Source organism: Prunus mume, linkage group LG5 (genome assembly GCF_029339155.1).
Source record: "Prunus mume cultivar Tortuosa linkage group LG5, ASM2933915v1, whole genome shotgun sequence".
Classification (NCBI taxonomy): domain Eukaryota; kingdom Viridiplantae; phylum Streptophyta; class Magnoliopsida; order Rosales; family Rosaceae; genus Prunus; species Prunus mume.
In genome coordinates, this window is record NC_142702.1 from 16,503,956 (window position 1) to 16,525,672 (window position 21,717).

General features: G+C 43.4%; 1 protein-coding gene across 1 annotated transcript; it reads right to left on the reverse strand.

Moving 5' to 3' along the window:
- Nucleotides 1-18,346: 18,346 nt before the first annotated feature.
- LOC103331473 (uncharacterized) lies at nt 18,347-21,546 on the reverse strand. The gene is made up of 2 exons (XM_089052960.1): nt 18,864-21,546; nt 18,347-18,726 (listed from the first exon to the last, which is right to left on the reverse strand). Exons 1-2 carry the CDS (start codon nt 21,544-21,546, stop codon nt 18,347-18,349), a joined length of 3,063 nt encoding a protein of 1,020 aa, XP_088909086.1.
- Between the last annotated feature and the right edge of the window lie 171 nt (nt 21,547-21,717).

Genomic DNA, 21,717 nt, shown 5'->3' on the forward strand with positions numbered 1-21,717 from the left:
TATAAACATATATCTTTTTAAACTCAACATTTAATTTTGAATTTCCAATGAAAATGACACAATTTTTGGTACAATTTTCTTCCGATATTCGGAGTAGGCAAGTAGCGAAGGATAAACTACCAAAATTGAAGGTAGGTTACAGGAACCCAAATTATTGTAAAATTTGATTGGTAAAGATTTAAAAGTATGTTAGATTGACAATGAAAAAGTAAAAAATCAATTACAGAGAAATGGGTGGCACTAGTGGTCTTACTTGTTGCATGTCTTCCTTATATGTGAATATTCTGTCTGTAATTCTCTATTTCACGATTGATTTGATTATCTGTTTTTATCCTCTGGGTTTGTTGGGATGTTAATAAACTTTTGTGCTTTTGCAAAATACTGGTTCATCCGTTCAATTTATATGATATGAATATGTCCTGTAGTATGCGCATTTTAGATTTCTTATTTGATGATTTATGAGCTGAAACTAATTCTCTCATTTTCTACTTATATATATATATTATATTCTCTACTTTATATTATTATTTTGGCAATGGTTCTGTGACTTGGATATCTATATTTGTCGATGAACGTGCTCATAGCGAATCTTGAGTTTGTGTACAAGAGATTGTATCTTGGAGTCTTGTAGACCGCAAGTACCTACACGTAGGAAGGCTACAAAGACTTTAGGACAGCGTCTCTAACGTGTTTCACCGTACCAAACTCACCTTCTTACTTATTCTTTATTTCGCTTTTACTTACCTATTAATTTTTTTTTCAATTTTATTATACCCTAAAAGTTTTCAAGTATGAATGTAATTAGTCCAAAATATATCCAGACTATCTAAAGTGACGTGTGAGTGACTGGGTCCACCATATGTAATAAGATAGTTGTGTCATGTGAATAACTAAGTCTAAGACGATAATGCATTTATAATTCAATCCCCGGGTCATTACAAACACCAATAACAATGGGGCGTGGGGCTGAGAAATATTAGGGTGTTTTGAGAGAGAGAGAGAGAGAGAGAGAGAAGGATATTACTGGATGGAAAATAAATGAGTAAGAAACAGTATAACACTTTCGTCCCAAAAAAAGAAACAGTAACACTATATTACATGCTACTATTGCACAGTGTGCTTCTTTCTGATCGACTCATCGTACTTACATCACTAATGTCCAACCTTTCCCCAAGCAACTCTGCAGAGCAAGTAAGACCAATTTCTAAAATTGAAATCAAGCATTCTTCGGTTTGCATGCGAAGCCTTGCATTATTCTCATTACGATGATTGCTAGTGCTCATCTCCACTTGCACCATTTCCTGAACAAGAACAGGATCCACAATCTCTACCAATTGCTCAGGCACAGCGGCCTTGACAAAGTTATGAAGGTTTAAAGTTCCTTGAATGTCGGAGCAGTAATAATAACAAGAGTGCTGACGTTGACCTTATGTTGACACTTGATATACAACTAGTGTTGTACCCCCCATCCGTGCTTCCCAAAACACATACAACTAATAAGTGAAGTTGACGTGGGATCCTGCTCACCTTGATTATATTATGTCCTAGGTGTAGCTGGCTTAGTAGATTTACAAACTAAAGTCAATTGACATATGCACACTGTGTAGTTTTCTAAAGTCACTTATCTTTGTGTTTGACTTCTCAGGAGACCTATTCAACTCGAACCTTTTCAATACGGGGTTGTGTTTTGACTAAGTTGAACCCTTCAAGTCTCATTTATCCAGCTTGGGTTGCGTCGATCTCTAAATCCAACTCACATTAAAGCTGACTTCGCACGGTACGCACCCCATTGTCCAGATTGCCTCTCTCATTCAACTTTCGTTTTGTCATTTGCTTTCTAATTACTTGATGTTGAGAAGCAACCTTTGGCGAAGTCGAAGGTGGGATATCCTCGAGGCCTGAGATAAATAAGATGCGAGAGAAATTCCGCATTCCTGGTAGCGTTAATATCGGTTGGATACCTAAGGGCGGATATGTACACAAGAATTCGGAATCCGGAGAGGAAACTCTAGTGCTTTCACCATCCCACCTAGAGTTTATTAGGTTCCCGCTTCACCCCTTATTTCACCTAGTGTTGAATTCTCTGAACCTCCATCCTATGCAGTTAAATCCGAACTCATACTTATTGATTAGTGGTATGCTGACATGTGGCCTCAAATGGGGGGTGTCACTAGGCTTCTTAGATTTCTTCTACCACCATTATGTTGTCACAGTTAGACATGAGGGCCAAGTATTTCTACCTAACCCTCGACCTACCCGTAAGTTCTTTGGCTACAAACCGTCTTCCGCTAAAGATTGGAAGACATGACCCTTGATGATTACCGGGAAGTGGGTTGCCCCTGAGATGTCTTGAATCTCTATTCCTTCATTATTGAACTGACACAATTTATTCTTGATTATGACTGCTTTACTAATACTGACTATGATACAATTTTTCAAAGGAAGCTTACTGAATAGTTTCTTTGTTTTGCAGTGTCCAACCCAACATGTTCGGAGATTGTCCTTACTCATGAGTTAATCCAGTGGCTGAACCGCCACTTGGTGGGTCAAGATTGGGACGTTCAGTACTTCCTCGATCCCAACATGCGTCGCATTTCTCAAGATCGGGATAGTATCATCTACCCATCTTACCTTAGGGTTGATCTTAGTGCAGACCTACATGAGACAGAATTAGTAGTTCACATAGTCAGCTTTGATCGAGCTCTCCAATTCGAGGAGGATTCCTCGCATCGCATCCGAAGGAGTTGCACAAATAGAGGCTGAAGAGGAAGAAGATAGCGGTGGTTATTCTCCTGACGACTCCGAGCTATCTATCATGTCGGGTCCATTACCCAACCCATCGAAACGCGCTTCGACCAGGTCCAGCAGAGACCATCCGTTGATCAGCAGACAAAAAGGTCCAAGCGTGTTCCAGATGCGGGGTTGAGTTCAAATCCTTCAAATGCGTTCATTCTAGGTTCATCTTCAGGCCGATCCCATCATGATCTGCTCCGTCGAGTTGGTTTAGCCACCTCTGCTCCATTTGTGGCTGTTGAAGATATTGACCTCGACAACGAACCAGTCATTCCTGCTGATGGTGAGATATAGAGACCCCGGTTTCAGAGTCGACAGGAAGCGTCTTATGACAAATGAAGGACTCTTGCATGATCCCGAGGCATGCGACACCGTTTTGGGTGGCCTCCTTCACCCACAAGACATTAAAGAACTGACGGACTTGGATGATCGTGACATTGCGCTCCAACAAGGTCACAACTTAATCTCGGTATGTTTTTCCCTTACACTTCTCATTTTCTCAGTTTAGCTTTGCCATACTTTACTAACTTATGCAAACTCCGTGCAGATGGCCGAACTTCGCTTGGTTGAACTATCCAGGGCTTAAGGGCGCAAGGATGAGTTAGACAACTTGATCAAGTCCCACGAACATTTAGGACAACGACTTAAGGCCCGTGAGGCTGCATCAGTGAAAGAGAAGGGTGAGATTTCCCGTCTTTCTGACAAAATCGACGTCCTCAGCCTTGAATACAAGAACACTTTACTGGAAATGGATCAGTTGAAGAATGATGTGGGACGTGTTGGAAAGGAGAAGAAGGATCAGTACGATGCATGTTGCGCTCAAATTTTCAAGGAGTCCGCAAAACAATTTCGGTTCGGATGGGTGCAGGGGCAGCAACCTGCCCACCATAGGGTTGTGGCAGATCCTGACGCCTACGAGGGAGAGATGGGAGTTGGCGTCGCAGACTACAAGTTCATATTCGGGATGATCCCTACAGACATTCCTACTTCTGGCTCTGCAAAGCACCATGCGCCTCCCGACTCTGGTGATGTTGTGCCGTACACCACGAGCCATGACATTTCCGTTTATGACTACGAGATCGGGGAGTAGGCTTCTAGGTTGACGCGATGAGTGATACTACATATATTGCATTACAGATGGTGGGTACCACATATACATATATATATATATATATGTTGCCATGCACAGATTGATATATATATATATATGTTGCCATGCACAAATTCATATATATACATAACTTTGCATTATATACATATATATATATATATGTTGCCATGCACAGATTCATACATATACATAACTTTGCATTATATACATATATATAGATTGCCATGCATAAATTGATACTAACATTTGCCATGCGCAGACCCATGTTCATATGTGCACACGTAGACTTATGTTAATATATATATATATATCTATATCTATATTAATATACACACACGCATCATATTTCGTTCGTGTACACATATGTTCTTCACGAATAAAAGTGCATAGGTTGTTGCATATTCAGTTGGTACCTGGGACAATAACTATTGATGGTGAAGGGAACCACAAAGAAGAAGAATGGTTGGTGATGAATCTGGCAGAGTACAAATTATAGGAAGAAAGCAACACTCAGGTGTGAACTTGTTTGTAGGCTAGCCATAGGAAAGAACCAAAACATCGTTCGTAAGATGACGTATAATCTAGCAAGAGGACAATGCCGATTCTGAGGGGTTTCCCTCTCCTCCTTTCCCCTATTTTTCTCTTTCTCTTCTCGTTTGTTTTCCCTCTTGTTGCCTCTGTAATTCATTCACCTCATTTTATGAGTGAAGAGGGAAGTGCAAAACTCTAAAGGAGAGGGAGAAATATTAAATTGGTGTCAGGAACAGGTTCTGAAAAGCTAAAAACTGTCAAAGTCTTGAGAAACCCATTATTTTTGGAAGTCCTTTGCGTGCATAGTTGGCTATGTGAGGAGTCTTGTCAAAATGGTGGACATGCAATTGTCAGAGTTGAAATAAACTCATTGCCACATTGCTAGATGGTAGACACTCAAGTATGCCATTGCCTATACTCAAGCAAAAGTGCCTTCCCCATTTTCAACAATAATTAATACAATAATTAATAAGGTTTCTTGTCTTGTTGTATATGATATATTGACTCATGCAGGTATGCTTATGCCCTAGTGATCTTTTATGACATTGTTAACTGTCATTGTTGTTCTGCTGATGGGCAAGTCAGGTGCAAGGTTTTGTCCAATGGTCCAAAAAGGCAAGGGTAGTAACCCAAAGAGAGTGTGAGCTAAGTTGAGTTTTTCCCTCAACCTACATGCTAAGGGCGAGCTGGAAGAGGAAAAAAGGGGGCAATGTGAGAGGAAAACAATTTCTACCGATCCGCCACATCACGAGATCAGATTTAGGCACAACTGGCAACATAGGTTTATATGGGCGTTGGCCCAATGCAGGTTCTCTTGTGCGAAAGCCCAACACGAGCTCAAATTGGGGTTGATCCAATATGGGTTCATATACGCATAAGCCTAACGTGAGTTCAGATGACATTGGCCCGATATGGGTTCACATGAGCATAAACCCAATGCAATTCCGATGCGCACTGCCCAACGTGGGTCTCGGATACGCACCGACATGGTTCACGCCATTATCCCATGCTAACTCGCGGTACAAGTGGCCCGATATGGTTTGTAGGTATGTTCAAACGCCTGCACTCTAACCGCACGAATCAAGGGACAACGTGAACACCGCTGAGAGTCAACAATACGCAACTCATGCTAACCGAAGTGGCGTATGGACATAAGACATGCAAGGTGAGGTTTGCAGCCCAAGCCTGCCATCAGGTATAAATGCGAAGTTCCACAACTAGAGAAAAGGATGTGATTTCAGATTAACTGGTGCACTCATAATACACAAAAATTGACTTGAGCGTCGAAGTATCTTTTGCAGGTACCCATCCCTTCCTCATCTGATTTGGGGGAAGTGTCGCTTAGAGATTTGTTTATCTCGTGTGCGGAGTAAAACCAAGAACATGTGGAAGACATTCTTATTGTAAGAATTTCTGCTCCAACATTCAAAGAACTTTAAACCTTCATAACTTTGTCAAGGCCGCTGTGCCTGAGCAATTGGTAGAGATTGTGGATCCCGTTCTTGTTCAGGAAATGGTGCAAGTGGAGATGAGCACTAGCAATCATCGTAATGAGAATAATGCAAGGCTTCACATGCAAACCGAAGAATGCTTGATTTCAATTTTAGAAATTGGTCTTGCTTGCTCTGCAGAGTTGCCTAGGGAATGCTTGATGTTGTGGCGGAGTAAAGCCAAAAACCTGTGGAAGACATTCTTATTGTAAGAATTTCTGCTCCAACAATGGCGCCACCTGGGAACTCTAGCAAAATCAATCAATGGCCGAATCCGCACAAGACGCTTCACCGATCCAATCCTCGATCCGCAGATATCGATCAGATTCTGAGGAAGCAGAACCCGCCTCGCAACCATCCAGCTTTAAGAAGATAATGAAAGAGTTATGTGAAACGAGGAAGATGGTGGCCCAAGCTTTGGAGAAATCTAAAGGCAACCATACGTCGCAGCATTAAGGCCCCAAGGAGAGCAAAAGGAAAGATAGGATAGAGTTATCTGATAGAAGTTCCACAGAAAGTGCCCATTCAGATGGTCAGACAATGACCATGACGACCACCGGGTCCAGATGAGGGAACTCAAAATCCAAAGACAGAAGCTATGAAGGCAAATTGAAAAGATTGTGAAAGGGTACAAACCACAGACACCTATCGAATCTGTTGAGGCTACTAAAGGAATTTGTAAGTCACCTTTCACCAATGATATTCTGAAGGCTAAGAAGCCCGCAAATTTCACTCAACCCAAATTCAAGTTATTCGAAGGCGTAGTAACCCATCGAGCACATCTATCACTTTCAGCAAGAAATGGTCCTCGAAAGCGAAGACGAAGCATTGTTGTGCAAATTATTCCCGCTCTAGCTTGTCGAGGCTCGGCTTTGACGTGGTTCAGTGCAATAGCCAAGTCCATCTGTAGCTTTCACCGAGCTTTATGCAGGCTTTCTATATCCCTAATATGTATGCAATCAAAGAAGGAAGAAAGACATCACAGCCAGTTGTTCAAAGATAAAGCGTATGCGTGAGAGTCTCAAAGATTATCCGCGATTCAAGGAGGAAATGTTACTTTAGAGACTTATGATTCTCACATCGTCACACCGCATTCCGCGAAGGGTGACACGCTGTAGAAAAAAAATGCATAAGTCTTTGGTTAAAACACCACCCCTCGATATGAGGGAGGTTCTGGCTCGGGTCGATGGAATCATCAGACTAGAAGAGGAGGAACTTGCTTTGTCTAAGCGCACCACATCAGCCATTTCAGCACCAAAGCACTCGTATGAGATGATCCAGGGCTCAAGGACAAATTTTCCAAGTGGAAATCTTCACAACCAAGCTAGGACCAATTCTCCTCCAACCAAACTTACTGTCAGTCTAGCTAAGCTCTTCCACGAAAAATATGGCAATGGATTTTCTGAACGCTCCGACATTACTGGAGCCGCTAAAACGAGACCAAGTAAGACTTGTGCACACCATAATGACTTTGGTCACACCACCAATGACTCAGGAATCTCTGTGTACCAAGTTGAAGCAATGCTAAAAAGGGATGCTTACAACATCGGGCCTAACCTAAGAAAAGCCAAGGAGGAGCGCCGCAAATGAACAAGTGACTAACAACATCGCCGCTAAATAGGGGTTATTGAGATCGATATCCATGGCCGCCTCCATCCGCCAGTAAGGTCACCGCTCGAGCCCGAACCGAAAAGATGTCAAAAGATAAGACGTGTTTGTGGAATTGCTTCAAGACTTAACCGACTACCATTGGAAAAGGTCCGATCATCTCATTCAACTAGCAAGACCTTGAAGGAATCCAATTTCCCACAACGATGCACTCGCCATAACTCTTCAAATCGAAATTCGAAAGTCGAGGGTTATGATTGACGGCGGAAGCAGCAGACGTGATGTTTTGGAACACTTTTAAAAGAATGAAATTGGATGAAAACGGATTCACCTAATCCCACACCGCTCTTCGCATTTGAGGGCAGCAAGGCACGAGCAAGAGGAGACGGACGCTACCCGCATAGCCGCTGGAAAACTCTTTCGCGTGACTTTCGTGGTGGTGGACGCCCGAGTGCCTACAATGTGATCATGGGGAAGGATTGATTCATGTAATGGATGGAAAGGCATCAACCAGATGCCAAGTGATGAGATGTTTGACTGATGATGGTCTTGGTACTATCGATATCAAAGGGGATCAACTCGAAGCCAAAAGGCGTTACAATATAGAATGTAGCCAAAGAACCAGCAATTATAGCAATTAATGGAGGACCCACCAACAGAGCAGGAGGAAGATCCAAAACCCCCCACGATTGAACCACTAAGGGAGGAGATATTGGATCCGTCTGATCCCGATAGAAAAGTATTGGTGGGCTCCCTCCTATCCAACACCGAAATGGAGCATCTCGTCTCGTTCTTGAGGAATAATAAAGACGTGTTCACATGGTCACATGTGGATATGCCTAGAATCGATCCCAGTTGTGCTCGTTGACCGCCTAAATGTAGCCACCCACCACACCAACAGAGGCAAATGAGGTTTGCGCCAGAGAGAAATCAGATCATTAGCGACGATGGATAGACTGGAGGTTGGGTCTATCTCGCGACGTGTGGTGCCCGACATGGATCTCTAATTTGGTGGTTGTGGCTAAGAAGAAAGGAAAATGGCGAGTTTGGGTCGATTACATCAATTTAAACAAAGCCTACCCAAAGATCCTACCACGCCTAAAATTGATCAGATGGTGACCGGGTATGAACTTTTAACTTTTCTTGATGCTTACTCAGGGTACAACCAAATCCCAATGGTGGTCGAAGACCAAGAAAAAACAACTTTCATTACCGAGCATGGCTTGTATTGTTACTTGGTGATGCTATTTGGTTTAAAGAATGCAGGCTCAATGTATCAACGGTTGGTGAATTAGATGTTCAAAGACCAACTTGGGAAGATAATGGAAGTGTATATCGATGACATGGTTGTCAAAAGTACGTGAAAACCCAAGACCTGAGTCATCTTTAGGAAACCTTTGACGATCGAGGCGACATCGATGAGGCTGAACCCAACCAAATGTGCTTTTGGTGTCTCATCCGTCAATTTTTGGGACACATTATAAATAGGCAGGGCAATCCGAACCAAACCCAGAAAGTGGACGCTATGAAACATGCCAAGCCCGAAACTCCAAGAGAAGTGCAGGTGGCGGATAGCGGCATTGAGCCTGGGCCCATCTCACGCTTATATGACCAAGGCAAACCTTCTTTCGGGCAATCCAATAGAAAAAATGAGGTATGGGGGCCAGAGCAAGTGGAAGCTTTGATCAATCAAACGACACTTGACAAGTCCCCGATCCTAACTATACCAAACCCATGAGAGATATTGTATATCGACTGGCCAGAATCAAGCGGCAAGTAAGCGCAGCATTGTTTCGGGAAGAGAACTACCTCCAACAATCTATTTTCTATGTCAGCAAGAGTCTGATTAACGCTGAGCGGAGATACACTCGGGCATAGAAACTTGTCTTGGCATTGGTAGTAGCCAAGAGGAAACTCCGGCACTATTTCGAGGCTTATACATTACAGTGCTCACAAATCAGCCTATTAAGGTAATCTTGTCCAAGCCAAATATGTCGGGTAGAGTCACAAAATGGATGATCGAGTTATGAGCATTTGACATCAGGTACCAACCGAGAACATCTAAAAAAGGACAGGTAGTTGCTGATTTTCTCGTTGAATGTTATCCCATAGAAGGAATGCATGAGAAACAGAGGGATACAGCAGGAGCAAGGTGCAGCGAGGAAACACCATGGAAGTTATATGCAGCGCTCATCCAACCAGTGCAGGGTGGGTCTAGATCGCTATTTCTTTGCCGAAAGGAATAGAGCTAGAATACTCTATCAGATTAGATTTCCATGCCTCAAACAATGTTGCTGAATATGAAGTCTTGGTATTGGGATTGAAAATTGCCGGACTATTGAAAATATGTAATTTGAAGGTGTACAGTGACTCTCAACTCATAGTTAATCAAGCAAATGAGGAATATGTCACCAAAGATGAAAGGATGGAGGCATATCAACAACTGTCAAAGCGTCTGTCTCAACAATTTAATAAGTTCGAATGAAGCAGATTCCGAATAGCTGAATGAACAGTGTAAGCATCGATTGGCATATGCGTGCATCGGCCTCAGCTTCAAGTGAGGATTCAACAAGGGTCATATTCAGAGAATGCTTGAAAGCCCCAAATTGATGTTGTTGAACCTAGGGTTATGCAAGTCAACTCAGAGGTGACGTGGATAACGCCAATAGTAAATTATCTAATGGCGTGAAAGCAACCCGCAAACCTGGCCGGCGAAAACTTCAATGAAAGCTGCCGTATGCACTCATAGAAAACGCCATCTTCAAGAAGTCTTTTCCCCCTATCTACGTTGCTCTAATCCCATCCGAGGCGGAGGGACCCAAAGAACTACACGAGGAACTTGTGGCAATCATTCTCGAGGGAGGAGCTTGGCACGCAAGGCGCGATAACGCAAGGCCACCGCTTGTGCCTAACAAATCACTGCTATAAGCCGATTGAGGGACTTCTCGCCCCGGCGCCACCGCTTCGTCGAGCATTTCACCTTCCTCAAAACAAAAGGAAAGTCAAAGGCAGAATCCTCTCGCTTTTGCGATCACGCGGCGCTGAAGGCCGATGGCGCCGTGAAAAGACACGGCCAAGAAGCGTGGTTAAATCGCCACGTGGCCTCGTGGTCTCACGCCCCATTTAATGAAGTAATGCCTTTGACTTCGCAGCAAACCCACTAGTCGCAAGAAGCATTTAATGCACAAGGGAAGTGACTGAAGTCAGGATTTGGTGATGGAAATCGTGGTGGTAGGCAGACATTCTCACAAGTAATCTTACGACTTGAGGTCGATCACCAACCACCAGACCAGGGCATTAAATGCATTCCCACGGCCAAGGGGGCAGAACCCACGATTAGTGCGGTGGGGGAGATTTATCGAGATTTATGGGGGTCACACCACCATGCTTCTCAACCCCAAGCCATCATACTTCACGATCCCAAATGTCGATTTGACTACCCACTTGCCCCAGTCAGGCTCCACCACGCAGGTCTTGTCAGCCTCGATTGTCCCTCCAGGACTCCTCCTATAAATACTAAGCTTAGGACTACATTCAAAGGGTTCAAACACCAAACCAAAAGCCTCCCACGGAGCAAATTATATTTTCCTGTAATGCACTTTCAATACATTCATTTGCTTTCCTAGGAATAGTGGTAGATTGTAAGGAAAATCCATTCATCAATATATCATACGACCCTTGATTTTCAAGGCGCCGGAGCACCATTTCTATCATCATCTCACTCACCCCATATATCATAATGACCGTCCGCTTCTGAGCAATGCGCGAGCACCGCTAAAACTCGCCACCAACGCCACCACTAAACGCCCTTGTAGCTCGTGCAAAGGTGACCCGACCGCGAGACTGCCTTCTCTCGCCACAATTATTTGATTAGGAGTCGAACGCAAAGCAAGCGCAACATTTAAACCATCTTCTATCCGAATCTCATCATTATCTTGACGCATGGTAGACCGTACTAGCACAACCGCGCACAACCGCACCGCATCTAAAAGAAGGACGCCACTTGTTGACACACATCCTTTCGCCCGAGCACCAGGCCGTGAGATTCGCAGAATACCAACGCTTTTGGCAAGCCCGGTGGGACCCTTGTCAAAACTCATGGTGGAAACTAGGCATGCAAAGCTCAAAACAAAACAATGAAATGACTTCCGAGGCTCCGAGTCCAAATTTTACCAATCATCACATCGAGATCGAACACGCGGTCGTAATCTCGCCAGCATCCAATAACGACGGATCGCACAACCGAGTCCATGGAAAGCAAGCAATGTGGAAGATCTGATGGCAAAGCAGGCCTACAGGATAGAAACATCCTTTATGACGGCAATGGATGATTCTCCAGAGTATACATCGCCCATTCGCAACGCCCCCAGAGCCGGACATGAGAGGCCAAGAGCGCGAGAGGTTTGAGCTCTATGGCAAAAGCAAGAGTTTGGCGCCTCCGCGACCTAAGAGTCGTGCCACGCCAACATTCTCACCGACAAACACCGGTGCAATCCTACCAACATGGGTAAATCCTGACTAACCTGCCAGCAGAGATGGCATACGCCCACTTCATGCTTTGGTTGCGGTCACATCGGGCAAAGCAGCCCATACATTCCGCGGTCCAAAGAATCCCAACTGGCCTACCTACACTCAGTGCAGTCGCACCTATCCCCAAGCAACTTGACCGCTCTTCGTTACAAAGAATACGGCCGAGCAATCCGACCGCTTCACCATTACATACGCCATACCTGCTCCCGCCGATCTTCAAGACGGTTCACCTGCTCCAACAACAACACATATCCGTAGGCTCGATCGCAAAGGCCGAACTCTGCTCAAGTGGTCCAGCACAGGCCAGAACGAGGGGCAATAAGTTCCACCGCCGCATGCGCCCAAGAAGAAGCGCCTCGGGGCTCCGATTCAAGACGCCCGCGAATGATCGAGGATAGCTCGCCAGAGGCGCCCGTAAGCGCCAAGGTATACCAAACCATACCCGCCTGTAAATTGACCTAACCCTCTTCCTGTGAACTATCGCTGCCGAATTCATTCTATTATCTCGGGATGGGCAGACACCTCCATCGAACACAGGCCACTTCACGGCCCAAAGGCGGTAGAGGTCACCCAAGCCCATAAGCTCCATTTATTCGCTCACTCTCGACCGCACGGCGTTCTCGTGGTTCATAAACCTTCCGCCATTCGGTGAGGGATTGGTCCAACATGGAAAGGATATTCCACTTAACATTTCTATCGTACTCAACCAGAAATAATGGTCACCGAGCTAGTATGGAAGCCAAAGGCCGATGAATCACCCGCGACCACATGCAGCGGTTTAAAACGCAGGAACCAGTGCCGCACGAATCTTACCGGAGAGTGAATTTGTCAAGATGGCCAAAGAAGGATTGAATTAATACCGGAAGAAATTCCAGGTTGATTGAATTCGGGACATGCATACTTGATCAACAAGGATATGCATCCTTCTTGGAAAGAAGAGATGGAAGAGGACGGCTTCTAAAAGGTACTTATTATCGAATCCCGCTGTCACTATGCCAAGCAAACAGCCCCACAAATGAGTTTCAATGAGGTCAGCAGATAGACAAGCCATTCGCCTGCAAGGACTTGTCAAGGCCGACAATAGTCGACAAAGATTCTCGACGCCAAGTTCGCAACTCAAGAAACGAAGGCCTACACTTTTGATTTGACCAGCCGGCTATCTTTGACCTACTGTAATCGAGAAAAGGTCCAATTGTCTTATTCGCCAAAAATTTCAAACCCAAGAGCTAAAAGGAAAGACATTCTCGCAAATACCATAGTTCTTGTTCTCACAACACCAACAATCGGCTTTTTCTACGAGACGCCATCCGAAGTTAATAGACTAAAAAGCTCCAATTCGTAAAAGGAGGCCATGCAAGTCGACTCTAAGCCATTCCTCCGCTCGTCATCAACATGGTCAATGCTCACCCGGGCCGAATATAGGAAGTTCGCCGCCAGAAGGAAAGGAGTCGTGGTCGAACCAGAGCTGTACCGCAATGGTGCAAGTATGAGATCGACCACTGCATCGCTAAACAAAAGAAAAGCCATCGAGCCATCTCGACCGACTACGAGGAAATTCGGCGCCGATTACCGCCGCCAGCAAGAAGAGTTGTTTTGACCGACTAGGGGCACGAGGCCTCTGTACTCGGGCCACAAAGACGGCCGCCCTAGGTCGCTGAAGATTTTCAAACCACCGGTCATACGGGATGACCGTTGGTATCATGCACGACTGGGGCGTCGAACCGACAAAACCTAGCCGAGAGGATGCAGAGGCAAGTTCAACAGACAGATGTGACGGCCTCAGTCGAGGGGTTAAATGCCAAAAGAAGATGGCGACTACAGGCAACCACCATCTCGCGCACTGCTCCCCAAAGAAAGGTCGCCAATAAGCCTCCGAGGGTTATCCTCACTGACGGCCGCTTTGGTCGAGCCAAAGGCCACGGCCCTAGAGGAAACGGATGAAGGCATCATCGATGTCTACCAGGTAGGGACCCCTTTTCGCCAATGCTTTGTCCTTTCTCACGAAATTCCACAAAGACCACTCGGCCATCAACCTATACGGCATGACCTTTGAAAACCGCGAGATCGTGGAATTGGCTCGAAACGCCAAGGCGAAAGGCTCCTCGTTACCAACAACTCGACTTCGGCCATTAGGTCGTATGCCGGAGCAAACCAAGAGGCCAAGGCAAGAGGATGCCAGTTACCAACCCGAGCAGGGAAAATTGGAGGCCAAGGCCCTTTAGCAGTAAGCGATTTGGAATACCTCCGATATTTTTTGTGACTCGGCCGACACCATCTTCGGTCGACGACCCAGGAAAGGGCCCGGGTAAGCCGGCTGGACGATTACTTAGCGGCTAGAGATGCGTTAGCTAAGGCTAGGCAAGCCCTCGAGGAGGAAGTCGAGACCTCGGACCCCCTAAGACCAAAGCGACCACGATGATACCCCTGGGACTGCAAGGCCTATGGGCCAAGGCCCCGGCGACCTTTTCTTTGGTCACGAGGCCGAGGATGACTCCGCGTTGGGAATCTCCGATGAGGATTGCGAGGGGATCCTCGGGATGATTGAGGAAAAAACCCTCGCCAGTGGCGGCCGCGAGGTCAACAAAGAGGCCGGTATGGGAAACCAGCGGAAGCTAAATGAGGTCAGCATGAACATGGTTTTGGTGCTACCATCCGAAGTTTTCAGCCCCAAAATGCCATACCAACGGCCTGGATAATGACGTGGCCGAGCAACAACTTGATCAAAGGCCAAAGACAAAGGAAGAATTGTTGGTCGTGGCTTTTAACGAGGTAATACCCAGAGACGAGCCAAACAAATACCGACACCTCAAGCCGTTATACATCTCGGCTCATGTAGAGGGTGTGCCCGTGTCCAAGGTCTTCGTTGACTATGGGGCGACGGTCAACATCCTTCCTTATTCCCTGATGAAGAAGCTGGATAAATCAAAGGAGGACCTCATCCCCAGCGATGTGGTCATGAGCAGCTTTGTCGGCGATAAATCTAAGACTATCGGGTGTTGCTGTTAAAAATCACCGTGGTCGACTGCACGAGAGAGTCGCGCCTTCTACGTGGTCGAATCCAGCATGGACTACAATATATTGCTCGGTGGCGATCGATCCATCACCGGATGCATACCATCCTCCCTCTTCCAATCTGTTGTTCTTACGGGACGGCCAGAGTGTGTCCACACACCCGCCGACAAAAAACCTTTGAAACCAACGCGTAAGCACGAATTTACGACGACGACATTGGATGGGTTGTCCTCACCGCCACGATGCAAGCGGCCCGCCAACCAAGAAAACGACCCAAAAAATGCTGGAGTTAGGCGCCGAGAATGTTCGGTGATTCGGCGCGGTATTGATCGACCTCACCGCTCGTAGATGATGAGACAAAGCCACTAGAGAGGAGGAGGCGGCAGCCATGACCAACCTCTTTGGAAAGACTGCTGGAACATTGGGCGAGGAATCCTTACACCAAACTCGCCGATCAACCTAATCAATTCCTCCACGAGTCGGATGAGGCGGATACTTGGCCTTTGACCACTTGGGAATGGCGCCTGAGATGGAGGATGACTACCCCGAGGTCCAGGACCGTTATTAGAAATAAATGTAGGGACCGAGCCGAACCACAGCCTCTTTTGTAAGCCGCTTTTGAGCTCGAATTAGCGGCCGAGAGTATCGGCCTACTCCATGAATATAAGGATTGTTTTGCTTGGGATTATCATGAGATGCCTGGATTGCCAAGAAGTTTGGTCGAGCACGAGCTAAAAATTAGGGAGGGGTTTAGGCCTTTCAATACGAGGTAATTCTCGAGAAATGCGACTTAAGGTCAAAGAGGAAATTGAACGGCTCCTTAAAGCCGGCTTCATCCGCACGGCTCGGTACGTTGAGTGGTTAGCTAACATTGTACCGGTGTTGAAAAAGACTGGGGATTTGAGGGTTTGCACGACTACAGAAATCTAAACCTCGCGACCCCCAAGGACGAGTATCCCATGCCTATGTCCGACCTCTTGGTGGACAGAGCTGCGAAGCACGAGCTCTTGTCTTTCATAGACGGCCACGCTGGTTACAACTAGATCTTCATAGCCGAGGAAGATGTCCATAAGACAGCGTTCAGATGTCCAGGCGCAATCGGGACTTATGAATGGGTAGTCATGCCATTCGGCCTGAAGAACACCGGCGCGACGTACCAACGAGCTATGAACCTACATTATTAAAAAGCATGACATTATAATCAGTAATCGTATACTCTTTATTTCGAATGCAGCATCTAATAGTTTTTAAATAGACACTGTAGCATCTCCATTGCAATACAGTTAGTGAAAGAACTTTTTCTTAATAAATGTTTTTTATGTTTTCTATTCATAGTGGAAATAACTTTAAAGTGGGAAAAGATCATCAATTTTTAACAATGAGGATGAGATTTTTTTTTTTTTTTTTAAAGGTTGGCTATATATCAAAACACTGTCAAAGATGTAGCACATGTGGCACTAATGCTCCAATTGGGGATCACCAAGTTGTTCAGAGCCACTGTTTTAGAATCTAGAATGTCTTTATTTTTCGCTCTTTTGATTGTTGCTTAATTTTATTTAAAATTGCTCCTCTGCAAATGGTTGGTTGCAAGTCACAATTATGGGCCATTGAACTAATTTCCAGAAACAAATTGACCACATTGGCTTAACTAATTATATAGGGTTTGGTCGATGTTTGGTTTTATCGAATTTGTTTTTTACGGAACATTTGGTATTGGTCTACACTGTCTTGCATGCATATGGATTTTGAAATGAGTTGTGATGTGTTTATTTAGTTTTCTCTTTATGGTGTTGGTTACTTTTCAACCAATTAACATGTGATTCTCCTCTCAAGGAATTTGAAAAGAAACTAGTCTTCAATTCGTATCGTAATATTTTCATGTTTTCATTTGTTTGTGTAAGAAAAGGAAATGTAACAAATAGTTTCTGTTGGTTCTTGATATTCTTCAATACGAAAATCAGTATTGAAACAGATTCATTAATCGAGACTGTCTTATCTCACAAGCAAAACCAGAATTATACTTATTAGCCTAATTTTGTTTTTCTGTCTTTGTATTTTAGATAGCCATATGATCCCGCTTTTGTGTGGCTGTTTTTCGAAGTGCTTGATAGCTTCTTTGACTACAGGTTAGTGTTTCATCCATTTTTCAAAAGATTGCATGCATGGTGGTTGTAGCTTATTGATTGCCAAATATTATGACATTTGAAAATTCTCATTTCTGTGGTTCATCAATATCACGGTGCATTTGCTTATAATTTAAAATTGTATAAATGCATGTTTTTCTCCTTTCCAGTTATCAATCTGTTGCTTGGGGTTTTAAATTTCTGTGCATAATGCGTAAAAGGACTAGAGATAGCAAACGAAATCAGATGATGCAAGAAGCTCATAGTTTTGCCATTTCAAATGGTATAGAAATCTCTTATGAAAGTGTTTGTCTTGCCGATGATAAACATAAAACCAGAGAAGAAAATGTGTGAGATTCTAACAATTTACTAATTATCGGTTTGAAGAAGAAAAAGCCCAAGGCGTTCCAAAATTGCCTCTCCTACTTCCACATCAGAGTTTATGCTCTTTCCTTTTCAATTCATTCATCTCATTAATGTACACATTATATACATAATATTTCATTGTTCACAACTTATTTCCCCACTCAATTTCTCTATATTAAGTGGTAGTTGATTGCATTGAATTTGGGCAAAGTTTCCTTTCTCATAATTGTCTTCAATTATGATTCAATTTTAAAGAATATTTTATCAACTCTTCTTTTAAAATATGATTTTTCTCAAACGTCTTTTAGAATGCAATTTGGTTTCAAAACCCGCAGCATGGCGCGGGTGCCTTTGTTAGTTTTAACTAAAAACAAAGAGCATGATTGTAGATGCTTTTAGGCATATATAGCCAGTATTGAAGCCTAAGGACAAAATTAGAAAGACCGAGGGTGGTTCTTAGCTGCTGGTTTTTCCGCTTTCGAAAAGGAAGTATTGGGAAAAAGGCTGATTTTGAATTGTATCATAGCAGCTCCATACCACAAAATAAAATAAAAATTCCCATTTCTTAGGGTGAAGGTGAAATGGTGTAGAAAAAAATCATTTTTCATTTGAAAAATATATAAAAAGCAAAGTGCTGTTATTATTAACTTATTGCATTGAAAAATAACAGTAATACAACAATCATAGTTAATGTTTTTACTCTAATATTTCATACATGTCCCACACAACATTTGCACATTTCTATGGCATTATAACATGCTTTATTCAAACAGTCTATTTTGTTAAAGATTGTTCCTTATGCGACACATTTCAGCCATGGCATCAGTAACGTCCAACCGTTCACCAGGAAACTCTGCAGAACAAGCAACACCAATTTCTAAAATTGAAATCAAGATTTTCTCAAATTTGATGCGAATCCTAACGCTATCCTCATTAGGAAGATTGTTTGCGCTCATTTCACCTTCCAATATTTCTTGAACAAGAACGGGATCCACAATCTCTACCACCTGTTCAGGTAAGGCTGCCTTGACAAAGTTATGAAGGTTTGAACTTCCATGAAACATGTCAGCTGTCGGCCTTTTTCCTGTAAACATTTCCAACAATAGGATTCCGTAACTATACACATCACCTTGTGTCCAGACTTCATGTCCTATACCATACTCTGCATTACAACAATTCAAAACACACCAAATTGTAATTTATTATTAAATTCTCCAAAAGGCCTGTTTTTTGTGCTTTAAACTTTTAAAATCAATATGAGAAACTTTATAAGGAATGTTGAAAGAAAGGATTGGTCACCTGGAGGAGCATAGCCAATTGTTCCTTTTACTCCCATAGAGCTCGAATGATTTCCAGAAGTAGTTTTGTGAAGGAATCTTACTAACCCGAAGTCACCAACATGTCCAACCATATCATCATTAAGAAGAACATTGCTAGGTTTCAAGTCGCAGTGAACTATTGGTGTTTGGCAATGGTGGTGGAGATAATCCAACGCCATAGCTACATCAATAGCAATGTTCAGTCTTTGAGAAAAAGTTAAACTCCTTGGTTTCTCATTTGTGTCACCGATATTCTGGGTCGGGTGCAACCATTCCTCTAAACTCCCATTAGCCATGAACTCATATATTAGCGCCTTGAAATCGTCACCACGATGATTAAATCCCGAACATGCTGAGAGTACCTTCACAACATTGCGGTGTCTAATATTTTTCAAAGCCTCACATTCAGATGCGAAACTTTTCAAAGCTCCACGATGAACGAGGTTGAGTACCTTGACAGCAACTGTTGTTTCACCTTGCTCAAGAACTCCTTTATAAATGGACCCGAAACTCCCCATACCGATTAAGTTGGTAGAAGAGAATCCATCAGTAGCTTTTAGAAGACTTTGGTAAGACACTCTGAGAAATTTTTCCGAATCACTTTTAGTATGCTCCTTCATCCTTTCCCTCCGGGAACAATGAAGGTACAAAAAAACAAGTGCAAAAATGACTCCGAAAACTCCACAGATGAGAGAGATTATCAATTTCATCGTTAGGCTCAATCCTCCCCTTTTGGAATGTTTGATTTTGCATTTCGGCAATTTAAACTCAAGTATGCCCCCACAAAGTTTAATATTACCTTCGACTGATGTTGCCGTTGCATTCTTCGGAATTCCTTCTACTGGTACCATGCCCTCAAAATTGTTATGAGATAGATTCAAAGACTGCAGAAACTCAAAATGTTCCAAGAATTCTGGGATCGTCCCTGACAAGTTGTTCCTTTGGAGATATAATTCTTCCAGACCTCTTAGTGAACTCAAAGAGGATGGAATGGTCCCCTGGAAGAAGTTTCCATCCATCCGTAGACTTTCTAATGTTATGCAACTACCAAGACTTGTCGGAATTTCACCAGATAACTTGTTTTGAGAAACAGATAAATACATCAGATTTATCAAATTTCCTACTTCTTTGGGGATGGAACCAGTGAAATGATTTTGAGATAAATCCAATAAGGTATATGAAGATGACGCGGCAATGACTTCTGGGGGTATTATACCACTAAAATTATTAGCAGCGAGTGATAAGGTCACTAATTTGTGACATTCTGCTAAACTTGAAGGGATACTGCCTTCAAGATTGTTGAGAGCTACATATAATTTAGCTAATCTACTTAAATTTCCAAAAGAGGATGGAAGATGCCCAGAGAGAGAATTTGTATCTATATCTAACTGATATAATTTCTGAAGCTTTCCTAAATCAGGGGGAATGAGACCTGAAAATCGGTTCCTAGACAGAGATAGGATCTCCAAGTTCACCAAATTTCCAATCTCATTTGGGATGCTGCCCGATATTTTATTATCACCAAAAAAAAAGTATAGGAGAGAAGAAGTTAAGTTACCTATGCAGTGAGGTAAAATACCCCCAAATTTGTTTACACTAAAGCTCAATACTCTTAAACCAGTGGAATTAGTCAAACCACAGACAAAGCTCAAGTCACTGATTCCCTCACCTCCAAGATTGTTGGCAGCAATAATAATTCGCTCGAGCCTATATAAATTTTCTAAGGAAGGGACTTTTCCATGTAGTTGGTTTTCTGAGATTGCTAGATGAACTAGATTTGAGGCATTAGATATTGAAACAGGAATAGATCCAGTAAATTGGTTAGTATTAAGACCTAAATACTCCAGACTTGGAAAGGCAATACCTAAGTTTGCAGGCAAAGTCCCGTGGAGTTTGTTTATGGACACAGAAAAGAGGCTTAAAGAAGAGAGGTTGAAGATGGAGGGAGGGATCATACCTGACAATCTATTTCCATCCAAAGAAAGATATCTAAGATTGGTCTTTTCGCCAAAGATATCTGGAATGCTTCCATTCAAATTATTAAAAGTTGCTGAAAGCCATTCAAGATATGATAAATTGCTAAAAGAGTAAGGAACATTTCCAGTAAGGTTGTTGTTGTCAACTGCTATTTTTAATAGCTTTGACAAGGTGCCGAGCTCGTCAGGAATTCTCCCTACCAGCAAATTGTAACCAAGATCAACTGTATGGAGTTGAGAGCAAGCTGATAAGTTGGTGGGAATTTCACCACTAAGTGAATTGTTGGCCAATTGTAAATCACGCAATTTGCGCAGAAGACGGATTTCTGGAGGGATTTCGTGGCTGAATCTATTGTCCACCAGATGAATCACTCTCAAGAAACTCAAATTCCCAACATGCGGCGATATTGAGCCTGAAAGATTCAAGGAATTTAGGTACAAACCTGTGACCCTCTGGTGGCGCCGACCACATGTGACACCATGCCACTGACAAAAGTGGTTGGTCTCATTCCATGAAGTCAAGACTCCAAAAGGGTCATCAGTTATCCTGGTCTTGATTTCAAGCAAGGCCAGCCTATCTGTCTCATTTCCACTGAGTCTCAAACCAACGCATGAGTGAAGAAAAAGAGCATGCAAGCAAAATATACAAGAAAAAAACACAGTTGGAATGAACTTGGAAAGCTTCATGATATATGCGTATGTTTTTGTGAAACTTAATTTGGTAGCTAAACCAGTGAGTGCATAATGTGTAGCAACTTCAGGGGAGTACCCAATTTATAAGCACCTGCTGCTGCATTGTAACTTCTCCAACTAATGAAGAATGTAAACACATGACTTGGGGGGTCATTTATTAATTCT